Below are 12,638 nucleotides of genomic sequence, written 5' to 3' on the forward strand. Positions count from 1 at the left end.
ATATATGCCCAGTATATGTAGCCAGGGGTATATGTGCCCAGTATATGTAGCCAGGGGTATATGTGCCCAGTATATGTAGCCAGGGGTATATGTGCCCAGTATATTTAGCCAGGGGTATATATGCCCAGTATATGTAGGTAGGGGGTATATGTGCCCAGTATATGTAGCCAGGGGTATATGTGACCAGTATATGTAGCCAGGGGTATATGTGCCCAGTATATGTAGCCAGGGGTATATGTGCCCAGTATATGTAGCCAGGGGTATATATGCTCAGTATATGTAGCAAGGGGTATATGTGCCCAGTATATGTAGGCAGGGGTATATGTGCCCAGTATATGTAGCCAGGGGTATATATGCCCAGTATATGTAGCCAGGAGTATATATGCCCAGTATATGTAGCCAGGGGTATATGTGCCCAGGTAGCCAGGTTTGCCCCCAGCAGAAGGGGAGCAGCGCAGAGAAGTTCGGCGGCAAGTTAGCGGAGACTTACCGCGTTCCAGTCACAAGGGACGCTCCGCTCTGTGTGTGGCTAGTCTGGTCTTCTAGCCGCACACAGAGCGGAGCGTCCCTTGCGGCCGGAAAAAGGCAGAAAGTCTCCGCCCACTTTCGCCGCCGGGCCCGACACTTCAAACACCAGAGGGGAGAGGCAGGAAGGGGAGCACGAAGGGGAGGGATGGGGGGAGGGAGATATCCGCCCATCCCCGCTGTCCCCATAGCTCTCCTTCTCTGCTCTGCTTCCCTCCAAACAAGCCAGGGTGGACGGCGTCCACGCTGAAGAAAAAGTGGGTGAATGCCGTTCACCCGCGTCCACGCAGGACTCGACCCCTGTAATAAAGGTGTTCAGAATGTGGTTAGGATGCAAAAAGCCCTGTTTTCACAGTGAAAGCACTAGCTCGGACACACAGCAGCACTGGAGATGCTCTCAGTACCACAAGTCACAAAGCAAGGGCGAGATTCTTAAGATGGCTGCTTTATATATAGAGGAGGGGAGGGCCAGGCTCCCCTCCTCTGATTTGCTAGTGCCTTGGCTGGGGGCCCTCTGGTTGGCCCAACAACGTCATCCAGTGGTTACCGCGTGTGCGCAATGCGAATTCGTGATCGCGGATTTATGACGAATTCGCATTAATCACCAATGGACGCAAATTCGAATTCTGTGATCTGTATTGATCATGGATTCGGAATTCTTCTGAATTCGAAGCCAAAAAAATGCTAGTGATCATGGGTAATTCGTGATCACGAGGTCCTCATGAGCAACCCTGGCAGACACATAGCACATTCGACCCGCCTCCTATACCTCATCATTGGGCTAAACTTTGACCCTCTACATCACAGTCAGCAGACACATGGCAGCCAATCAGGCTGCACTCACTCATGGACCCCGCCCCCCATATAAAAACACCACAGCGCTGGCCAAGTGGCCATGTTCAGTGGTCTGCTGATCTTGCTATAGTGAGATCAGGGAGATACATTTGGAGATAGGGAAAGCGTTAGTTAGGCTGTTGTTAGCTTGCTTCTCACTCAATCTGGTTGCTAAAACTTACTAAAGCTTACTAAAGCATAGCTGTCTTTGTGGGTGATACTGCATACCTAGAGCCCACAGACAGTTGCCAGCCATGTTAGCTGGGATTTGTAGTCCCACCACTGGCAGTCTATTATACTAGTGCATATCTTTCCTCTGTACCTGTGTGACAGCACACTCTATTATACCAGTGCATACCTTTCCTCTGTACCTGTGTGACAGCACACTCTATTATACCAGTGCATACCTTTCCACTGTACCTGTGTGACAGCACACTCTATTATACCAGTGCATACCTTTCCTCTGTACCTGTGTGACAGCACACTCTATTATACCAGTGTATACCTTTCCTCTGTACCTGTGTGACAGCACACTCTATTATACCAGTGCATACCTTTCCTCTGTACCTGTGTGACAGCGCACTCTATTATACCAGTGTATACCTTTCCTCTGTACCTGTGTGACAGCACACTCTATTATACCAGTGCATACCTTTCCACTGTACCTGTGTGATAGCACATTCTATTATACCAGGGCATACCTTTCCACTGTACCTGTGTGACAGCACACCCTATTATACCAGTGCATACCTTTCCACTGTATCTGTGATTGAACGTACTATACCATAACTTCCTTTGTGGGTGACACTGTATACAGCTCACAAAGAAACTGGGACAGTTAGATAGGCTGTTCTTTATTGCCGAATTCCAAATTTGTAGAAATTCTGTGTTCTGCAGGCATATTGCGAATTTCGTGCTCTGATCTTTGTGTTCCAAAGGCATTTTCTATTGAAGTCAATGAAGCCAAGTTCCACAGTCAGTATCATAACACCTGCACAAGCTATTGTCACCAAATTTGCCACACATGTTAAGGACATTAGTAGGAACATGGCATAAAAAAATGTGAAAAGACAACATAGATTTTGAGAAAATCGATTTTAAAGTTTTATTGGAGTAAAAAAAAAAAAACAAACAAAAAAATTGGGTACACTGTACTGCATTCCGAGCTCTGAGTTCTGTATACACATTGTATATATTTTATTAACAAGGACAGCACAGGGTCCCCCTTCCCCCCTCATGCCTCTTTAACCCCTTGTCACCTATGCAGACTAGTATAGCAGTGGTGCTCACCGCCAGGTCGTGATCACGCTTACGCGTGGATTCACGACCATTTTGACGCATTCCGCCTCGGACACGCTAAGCCGTGAATAGATTTTCAACCACGAAAATCTGCTTCGGCTTCATGTGAATGCGGACAGAAATCCGCATTCACGCTCGTGAAACCCGGCGCTGAAGTCGTGGTTAGCGGAAATGCGTCAAACTATGCGGAAGTGACACATTGCAGGCCAATCAGAGGGCCCCAGCCAGGCCCTAGCAACCAATCACAGAAGGGGAGCTATGCCCTCCCCTCCTGAATATAAAGCGGCGGCAATGATGGAAAAGCTCTGTCCTTGCTAGACTGTGGTGCTGAGAGGATTATCTCCAGGCCATTGTTGTTTGAGCAAGTGCATTTATTGTGTTAAAAACAAAGCGTTTTTTTTGCTAACACTGCTCTTATACTGTACACAGTTAGCTAGTCAGTGAGTGATTGCTGTAGTTAGTTGTAGTCAGTGTAGTGTAGTGGGAGTGTGGGAGTCTAGTGATTATTTAACTGTGTGTAGTGCAGGCAGGTTCAGTGCTGCAGTGTAGTCAGTGTAGTGGGAGTGGAGATTATCTGTGTGTAGTGCAGGCAGGCAGGTTAGTGCAGCTGCAGTGTTCACTTGTATATTCCAGTGACAGTTATACACTTGTACTATTTGCAGGCAGCCAGTCACACCGCCGGAGCCGCCACTCTCTGCCAGCGCTGTTCATTCATTCTGTCAGTGACCTTGTGCCGTGCCCAGTGCCCACTGCTCACTCGCTGGCATATAAGCATCTCATTACACAGTGTGCATCCTTCAGTGACCTAGTTGTATATCCAGTGCCCACTGCTGTGCCCACTGCATCCTTCAGTGACCTTGTACTGTGCCCACTGCATCCTTCAGTGACCTAGTTGTATATCCAGTGCCCACTGCTGTGCCCACTGCATCTTTCAGTGACCTTGTACTGTGCCCACTGCATCCTTCAGTGACCTAGTTGTATATCCAGTGCCCACTGCTGTGTCCACTGCATCCTTCAGTGACCTTGTACTGTACCCACTGCATCCTTCAGTGACCTAGTTGTATATCCAGTGCCCACTGCTGTGCCCACTGCATCCTTCAGTGACCTTGTACTGTGCCCACTGCATCCTTCAGTGACCTAGTTGTATATCCAGTGCCCACTGCTGTGCCCACTGCATCCTTCAGTGACCTTGTACTGTGCCCACTGCATCCTTCAGTGACCTAGTTGTATATCCAGTGCCCACTGCTGTGCCCACTGCATCCTTCAGTGACCTTGTACTGTGCCCACTGCATCCTTCAGTGACCTAGTTGTATATCCAGTGCCCACTGCTGTGCCTACTGCATCCTTCAGTGACCTTGTACTGTGCCCACTGCATCCTTCAGTGACCTAGTTGTATATCCAGTACTACTACCACCAGTATGTTGCCATGGTCCTTCTGTGCTGCTGAATTGACTGCCCGCATTGTCCTCCTCCTCCTGACTCACTCGCTTCCACCAATGTACTCTATCTGCGTTCACACTGCCCGGGTCACCGGGTGCATTTAATTTTTTGGCCAGCACTATGACGCTGTGCTGCTACTACTACTACCAGTATGTTGCCGTGGTCCTTCTGTGCTGCTGAACTGACCGCCCGCATAGTCCTTCTCCTGACTCAGTCGCTACCACCACTGCACTCTGCATTCACACTGCCCGTGTCCACTGACAACTCTGCTGCGATGTTATTGCTAATTGCTGCAAAAAAACGACAAAAAAAAAAAAAAATTACAAAAACCTCTTTGGGGCCTTTTTGGCGTCAGCCACTCATCCTCCTCCAGCGGTACCTTCGCCGCCAAGTGCCATTGGAACTCGCCTTCACCTCTTTGACTGCTTAACGCGTATATCCCTTTTTAAAACCACGTATTACCAATTAATAGCCCCATTTACAGTGGTGATTTGTCTTTAAAAGCCATTAAAAAAAGAAACATTTTTGGGATTTTTTTATGTTGAAGTTATGTTGCCCCTTATCACCTCGATAATCCATGCAATTTGGGGGATTGTAGCATGTATGGGGGCTTTGTTATTAACGTTAAAAGAAATTCCACCCCCGGGCGGGAATCCACGCGTGATTACGCCATTCACGGCAGAAAATCCGCGTGGTTGTGTGGACGTGGACGAAAATCCGCATGCGGCGGGGCCGAATGCGGATTTTTTTTTTGCAACCACGCGGATTGCCGAATTCGTGGATGAGGCACATCCGAGCACCCCTGTAGTATAGCCAGAATGCAGAGTCTGGACCATTTGTGGCTTCTCACCCTGAGCTATACCAGCCCACGTGGTCCATGGTACGGGGGTTCTCTGGAATAGAGGGGCAGTGAAACCTCCCCTTTTTACCTAGAGTCCTTGTCCAATGCATGGACAAGGGGCTCTTCCCCACTACCTGTGCCCACGAGAAGGTAGGGGGCTTCGAAACCCAGGAGGAGTTCATGGTGGCATCAGGGGGTCCCCTTTAACAATAGGATACCCAGATGCTTGCTACCTTTGCAGGTGAAATGACTAAATTACCCCTTACCCATTTCCATAAAGAGTTCAAAAAGGAAATATAAACACAAGAATAAAAAAAGTTCTGTATTGATCTAAATTAACAATCCGGACTAAGCGAGCAGAGCACTGGATGGAAGATACCACTCCACCAACGATCTTCCTTCCTCCAAGTGTCAGTGTCTCTATGATCACCGCACCCTCTAGTGGCTACTAGGATCAAAGTACATCCGTGGTAAAGCCCAGAGAGGTATGTAACTTCCGTCCTGCACTCTACTCGCTAACTCTCCAATTCAGGGAGCCTGTTGTGAATCTGCATAAGCCTTGCAGTGGACCCCGTTAAAGTGGTCTGAAAGTCAGCATTTCTACTTTGCTCTAAAATATTCCTTACAGCTTTAAAGCTACTATCCCAGACAAAATAATTGTAGCAGAACATCACTGAAATGGTTGAACACAGCACTTTGTCCTGCTATGCAAAGGCTATTCAGCTTCAAATCCACATCCAGACTGGAGATAACAATCTTTGTTTACATTCCAATGTTGATACATTTGTGTGTAATGCTGGGCATACATGGTTCGATTCTGCAGTCGATGCTTTTATCTTCTGCTTGTTTTTCTAATCTTTTTCCATTCCCTTCTATAAGGAATTGTGCGGCAAAATCGAACAGGCGATTAGACATGTCGGAAATTATCTATCTAACCATCTATCTGCCTCAAAAACGAACCATGTATTCCCAGTATAACAAGTAAAAAACACTCTCTGAGAAGCTGTCTCTGCTTCAGACACACACGTACACAGTTCAGAACAGCTCATTAGAAGATTTTAATATACAATGAAAAGCAGTTGGAATAAAATGCAATGGCAGTTTTCAGGGCAAGATAAACTACACTTTGGAAACTTGTGATTTGTAGACAGACAATATTACTTGTGCACAAAAGCAAGTATGAGTAATAAAAAGTAGGAAAATGCATTTTTATTGAATGTGATGTCAGAGTTTCAGAGCACTTCAACATCAGCCAAATCCACCAGGCCACTAGGTCACTGGTAGCCAAGACAGGACTTATATGGCTTATATACAGCTCATTGACTTCCTTCACCCTTTATTGCACCATCCCAAAAAGACGATGTGAGTGTGCAGTCCATATACAGACTTCTATTGTGATTGTGAATATGGTATCAATATTAAACCTGGAAAGTGTCTTTAACACAGAGATGTGATTACAGTGATGCTACTTACGCATCTCTTAATTATTGGACGGCATCTGCCCATTCTGCCTTGTATCACATGATCTCTTTAAAGCAGGATTGTCACCATAAAAATCAAATTTCAACAGCAACTGGTCTGAGTGTATTAAGTGATAAAGATGCTAATCCTGCATTCAAAACTTTTTCTGCTGTTATGGTTTGGAGTTATCACATACTTTAGGAGCACTGGCCCTTTAACAGTCAGTGCCAAACAGTGCCAAAACGTTGAGTGCTGGGAGTTCTTTTGAATGCTGGGAGTTCTTTTTATCTATAATATATTCCTCCTCTTCCATTTATTTCCCTGCCTAGCTGATCACTTGTGTTTACAAGCAAGGCTGAGGTGACTCAGTGATTGGATGTGTAAATAAAAAAAAGACTCTGGGAGGAGGGCAGATAATAAATACACAATGAGCAAGAGAAGGGAGGGAGGTTGGGAAACAAGAGTCAGGGAGGATATGATGTCAGCATTAGCTTGGCAAGATGGCCACTGCCTACAATAGGATTTTCTGCTTTTCCTTTATAAAATTCTCAGGAATCATTACGTGGATAGCACAATACATCTGTTATGTAAGTAGAAGAAGTATTTATCTACTTATATATGTGATTTTTATTTCTAGGTTAGCATGGGTGTTGCTGTAAGTTAAATAACTTACATAATTTTAAACTGATCATCCGATGTTATGTTGATGTTATGTACATATTCAAGTGGTGTTCTACAGTATATCCCCCTGAAAGTCCCTGGGATTGTTTATAAGCCGGTATTATATTTTGACTTAGGATGTGTTGTTCAGTTACTGATCCATCTCTGTCCTGTTCTCTTCTAGCCAGTCAGGACATCACTGCCAGCTTACAGATCACTGACTCCCTTCACTGTGCGCTTCAAGAAGACTACAGGAGTGTGAAGACCAAGACATGGCAGCACAGGAAGAAAAACCACAAGGAGCTGGTGAGTATAGATGTGACACCTGTTATTGGTGGAATCAGCAGAGGGTCAAGCGTTTCCTGTGCAATCTTGTATCTCTGAAAGTGGGAGTTTACACTGCTGATGCACGCAGGGAAACGTAAAGTGATGTCAGAGTTCGGTGCTGTAGAAAAGCGAGAATACATTTTCTCCAGACATCAGTAACACCTGGGTGTGCTTACAGAAGAGGGCACCTCCCATTGGTGTGGTTGTGCAACTCCCACTTTCCACAACAGGAAGTTTACATTTCCTCACAAATAAAACCCTTTAGGATTGCCACAAGTTTGCATGGCCTCCATTCTCTAATTTACACTTTCCATGACACATACCACCATAGTTACTTAGCAAAGTCTACATAATTTAATGCCCTAGACTGCAATAGGGATCCCGGGCACTATTGCACGCGTACGTTAAAAAGGGGCGATGGGAAAAAAGGGCGCCGGGTTTTTAACGATAAGCATGGATTACGTTTAAAAATGTATTTCGTTTAAAAGTAATGTTTTTAAACGTTATAAATCATTAAATAATGTGCATTAAATCGGCAATTGTAAAAACGTTAATCTTTCGTTTAAATAGTGAAATGTATAATAACGTTTAAAAAAAAAATTACTAAGTAACCCTCCCTGTACCTACCCCTAACCCCTAGACCCCCCTGTTGATGCCTAAACCTAAGACCCCCCCTGTTGGTGCCTAAGTAACCCTCCCTGTACCTACCCCTAACCCCTAGACCCCCCTGTTAGTGCCTAAACCAAAGACCCCCCTGTTGGTGCCTAAACCTAAGATCCCCCTGTTGGTGCCTAAACCTAAGACCCCCCTGTTGGTGCCTAAACCTAAGACCCCCCTGTTGGTGCCTAAACCTAAGACCCCCCTGTTGGTGCCTAAACCTAAGACCCCCCTGTTGGTGCCTAAACCTAAGACCCCCTGTTGGTGCCTAAACCTAAGACCCCCCTGTTGGTGCCTAAACCTAAGACCCCCTGTTGGTGCCTAAACCTAAGACCCCCCTGTTGGTGCCTAAACCTAAGACCCCCCTGTTTTTTTTTTTCGTTTAAAAATAATGTAAAAAAAAAAAAAAAAAAAAAAAAAAAAAGTACTGTTTTTCGTTTAAAAATAATGTTTGGAAAAAATATTGTACTGGTTTTCGTTTAAAAATAATATTTAAACATGTATAAATCATTAAATAATGTGTAATCATGAGAAACAGTAATAAAACATTAAGTCTCCGGGCGCCGCTTTTAAAACGTTAGTTTTCTCCGGCGCCCTTTTTTCCTATCGGGCGCCCATTAAACGATATTTATTATAGAAGTGAATGGCGGCGCCCGATTTGTCCACTAGCCTCAGGCGCCCGAATTTACTGTTTCCCTATTGCACATGTGCTTGTGCGATACAAACACAAGCAAGTTCATGTGAGCATAACATGCATACAACTACACTCATGCAACACACAAGGGTGATCAGGTAACACACTACACACACAGTACACACAAACACAAACACACACACACACACAAACACAAACACACACACACACACACACACACACACCATACATGCACACACACAGTACACACACACACACACACACACACACACACACCATACATGCACACACACAGTACACACAAACACACACACACACACACACCATACATGCACACACACAGTACACACAAACACACACACACGCACACACATATACATACACACACGCACACACCACACACACACACGCACACACCACACACACACACACACGCGTTCTCATGCGAGCATAACATGCGCACAAGCACACTCATGCAACACATAAGTGCAATCAGGCAAAGCACACAATCACACATGCACAACATACTGTACATACAAATGTGCTTGCACATGCATAAAATGCAGACAAGCACACCTGCAGGACACACATACAAGCATGCTAAGGTGACACACACAAACGCTCATGTGTGACATATAAACACATTTCTGTCCAACTCCCTTCCTTGTGCGACAGCCAGCTCCATGTGTTCAGGTTCATCTTTTTTTTCCAAGAAGCTTTTGGTCAGGATCTCAGATTCTTCCTCAAACTTTCCTTCCTCCGAATAGTTATTTCTGAAATGGGTATAATGGTTTTTGGGTACATAGAGTAATGACCTGGCTAGGCATACTGATTTGAAGTATGTCTTCATAATAATTTGGCCATTTTCCCATTTTCAATATATATCGCAATGATGCTCTGATACGAATTCGAGTGATCACAAATTTGACTCCACCCACTTACGAATTAATAACGAGTAGAAAGGGATATCTGACTCGAGTGTGTTTTTGCGTCGAATAACCACATGTAATCACAAATCACGAGTCGGTATTCGTGATTAAAAACCTGCCGACTTTAACGTTTAATAGCAAAGCCCCCTTACGTGCCAGAAACACCAAATGTGCCAGATATGTTAAGAAGAACAGTGAGAACAAAAGGAAAACAAATCAAAAAGACCTTATAGTGTTTGACAAAATAGATTTTAAAGTTTAAAAGATAATAGTATACATTTAAATGTGGTAAATACATTTACTGTCATTCACCACATTCAAATGTATACTATTTTCCTTTGAAACTTTAAAATCGATTTTCTCAAAAACTATAAGGTCTTTTTGAATTTTTTTATTTTCCTCTTGTTCCCACTGTTCTTCTTAAAGGATACCCGAGGTGACATGTGACATGATGAGATAGACATGTGTATGTACAGTGCCGAGCACACACATAACTGTGCTGTGTTCCTTTTTTTCTTTCTCTGCCTGAAAGAGTTAAATATCAGGTATGTAAGTGGCTGACTCAGTCCTGACTCAGACAGGAAGTGACTACAGTGTGACCCTCACTGATAAGAAATTCCTCTTTTTATCTCTTTCTAGCTACCAGAAGCCATTTTCTGCTAGGAAAGTGTTTTATAGTTGGAATTTCTTATCAGTGAGGGTCACACTGTAGTCACTTCCTGTCTGAGTCAAAACTGAGTCAGCCACTTGCATACCTGATATTTAACTCTTTCAGGCAGAGAAAGAAAAAAAGGAACACAGCATAGTTATTTGTGTGCTAGGCACTGTACATACACATGTCTATCTCAACATGTCACATGTCAGTTGGGGTATCCTTTAACATATCTGGCAAACTTGGTGTTTCTAGCATGTAAGGGGGCTTTGTTATTAACCGTTAAAGTCGGCAGGTTTTTAATCATGAATACCCACTGGTGATTACGAGTAACTTGTGATCACTAGTCGGGTAACGAGTGCATTTGTGATTGGCATTCGTGATCGAGAGCCGATCACTAATGCCGATTATGACCTCGTGATTGCAAAAAACGGCTAGTGATCCTGAGTTACTCGTGATCACGAGCTTGTGATGAGCACCACTAATATATTGTAAGATTAATTAAATTTACCTCCTTAATTCAAATTTAGTCTGTCATTTTAATGCTTTTACAAAAATAGCTGTTCTCTGAGCCTAGCCAAACAAAGAAGGCATCATCAATAAACCGACACCAGAACACAAGGTCCACACCGGCCACTGGTGGAGAAATCTTCCCAATGGGCCATAAACCGCTTGGCAAAGGCTGTCGTGAAACTTGTACCCACCGCAGTTACAGTGTACTGTAAAAAATATTGCGCATCAATGACAAAATAGTTGTTTTTAAAATTTAAAACATGCCATTAAATAAAAACTTGATTTGTTCTTCTTTAAAGAGAACCTGAGATGAGGTGGGTACAATAATCCATAGCTACCTTGGGCTTTCTCCAGCCACATGACCATCGTTGCTTTCCTCGCTGTCCTCTCAGGTGCCTCCGTTTTCCGCCTGGCTGTGCACACCCTACGCAGTCACGTCACCGAGATCGTTCTGCACCTGTGCAGTACTACCTGTGCAGAATGCTCTCGCTGATGTGAGTGTGCACACGCAGAAGAGCCTGACTGATGTGACTGAAGATGGATTACCGGGGCTGATAGCAGGAAAACGCAGGCACCTGGGAGGATAATGAAGGAGGCAACGGCGGTCCTGGGCAACCATCTGAAAATGGCGCCTGTGAATAATGGCGCACAGTGTTGCCGCTAATCCATTTGCCGCTTATTGCTATTTAACGTTAAAGCCTTATTGTTATTTAGCGTTAAAGCCTTATCGTTATTTAGCGTTAACACACAGAACCCTCTCTGTACCTATCCCTAACCCCTAAACCCCCCCGGTGGTGCCTAACCCTAACCACCCCCCTGGTGGTGCCTAACCACCCCCCTGGTGGTGCCTAACCCTAACCACCCCCCTGGTGGTGTATATTGTACTGTAACTATACCTAACCCTACTCTCACACAGAACCCTCCCTGTACCTAACCCTAACCACCCCCTTGGTGGTGCCTAACCCTAAGACCCCCCAGTGGTGCCCAACCCTAACCTTGACAGTGTTACATTAAATCCATTCACCGCTTTGCAGTTAAATAACGTCTGCAGTTTGGCTTATGTAGGGCGCTATTGATAAATAACGTTAGTGTGTGCCACTATTGATAAATAACGTTAGTGTGTGCCACTATTGATAAATAACGTTAGTGTGTGCCACTATTGATAAATAACGTTAGTGTGTGCCACTATTGATAAATAACGTTACTGTGTGCCGTTTTTCTGCTTTTTTCCCTGTGCGCCATTATTATGCAGTACTAACGATAAATAGCGATAAGCGTATCTTTTTAATGCGGCGCCATTTTTATGCATAGGCGCTGTGCGCCATTATTCACTAATCCCGGTCCTGGGGCTGGAGGAAGCTGGAGTCCTACAGATTTTTTGCCACATGGACACTCAATCATATAAATCCCAGCACAAGTTGTACAGTTAATGAAATCTTTGATGGCAAACTTCTTCTCCTCCTGTATTCCTAACAGTCAAATTGCAGATATTGCTTGCACCGCATGGGTAGCTACCTCAATATTTCGGCCTCCCACAAGGAATGGGGGAGAAAGGGCATCTATATTTTCTATCACAAATTATTCGTGCTCTCCTGGGTAGGACCCTGGATTTTTGGGAACATATTGGTTTAAAATGGGATCATTTGTCAGGATATTCCAGTGGTGGTGTAGAACAGATTGTATTCTGATTGAATGTATCCACTACTCTGTCCAATAACTCAGTGCAACAATAAATGATCCAAAATACAACCTGTCCTAGCTAGATTGTTTTGGTTGTGAACATATATCTTCATGTTTTGGTGAGCGCCAGCTGCAGGGGAAGGAAGAGCAGGCACTGGGGGCAGA

At 44.5% G+C, this 12,638-nt stretch overlaps 1 protein-coding gene across 7 annotated transcripts in view; it reads left to right on the forward strand.

Annotated features, from left to right (window-relative positions):
• LOC137562405 (uncharacterized) overlaps positions 1 to 12,638 on the forward strand; it is a 428,020-nt gene that overhangs the window by 315,961 nt on the left and 99,421 nt on the right. For 5 of the 7 annotated variants that reach the window (XM_068273776.1, XM_068273756.1, XM_068273765.1 and 2 more), the window contains one exon: positions 7,245 to 7,366. In XM_068273776.1, coding sequence (XP_068129877.1) covers positions 7,333 to 7,366 — 34 coding nt within the window. In that variant the 5' untranslated portion in view covers positions 7,245 to 7,332. The remainder of the gene's footprint in view (positions 1 to 7,244; positions 7,367 to 12,638) is intronic. The other 2 variants (XM_068273759.1, XM_068273771.1) reach the window with 1 other exon arrangement.

This window comes from Hyperolius riggenbachi, chromosome 1 (assembly GCF_040937935.1).
Source record: "Hyperolius riggenbachi isolate aHypRig1 chromosome 1, aHypRig1.pri, whole genome shotgun sequence".
In the NCBI taxonomy this organism is placed as follows: domain Eukaryota; kingdom Metazoa; phylum Chordata; class Amphibia; order Anura; family Hyperoliidae; genus Hyperolius; species Hyperolius riggenbachi.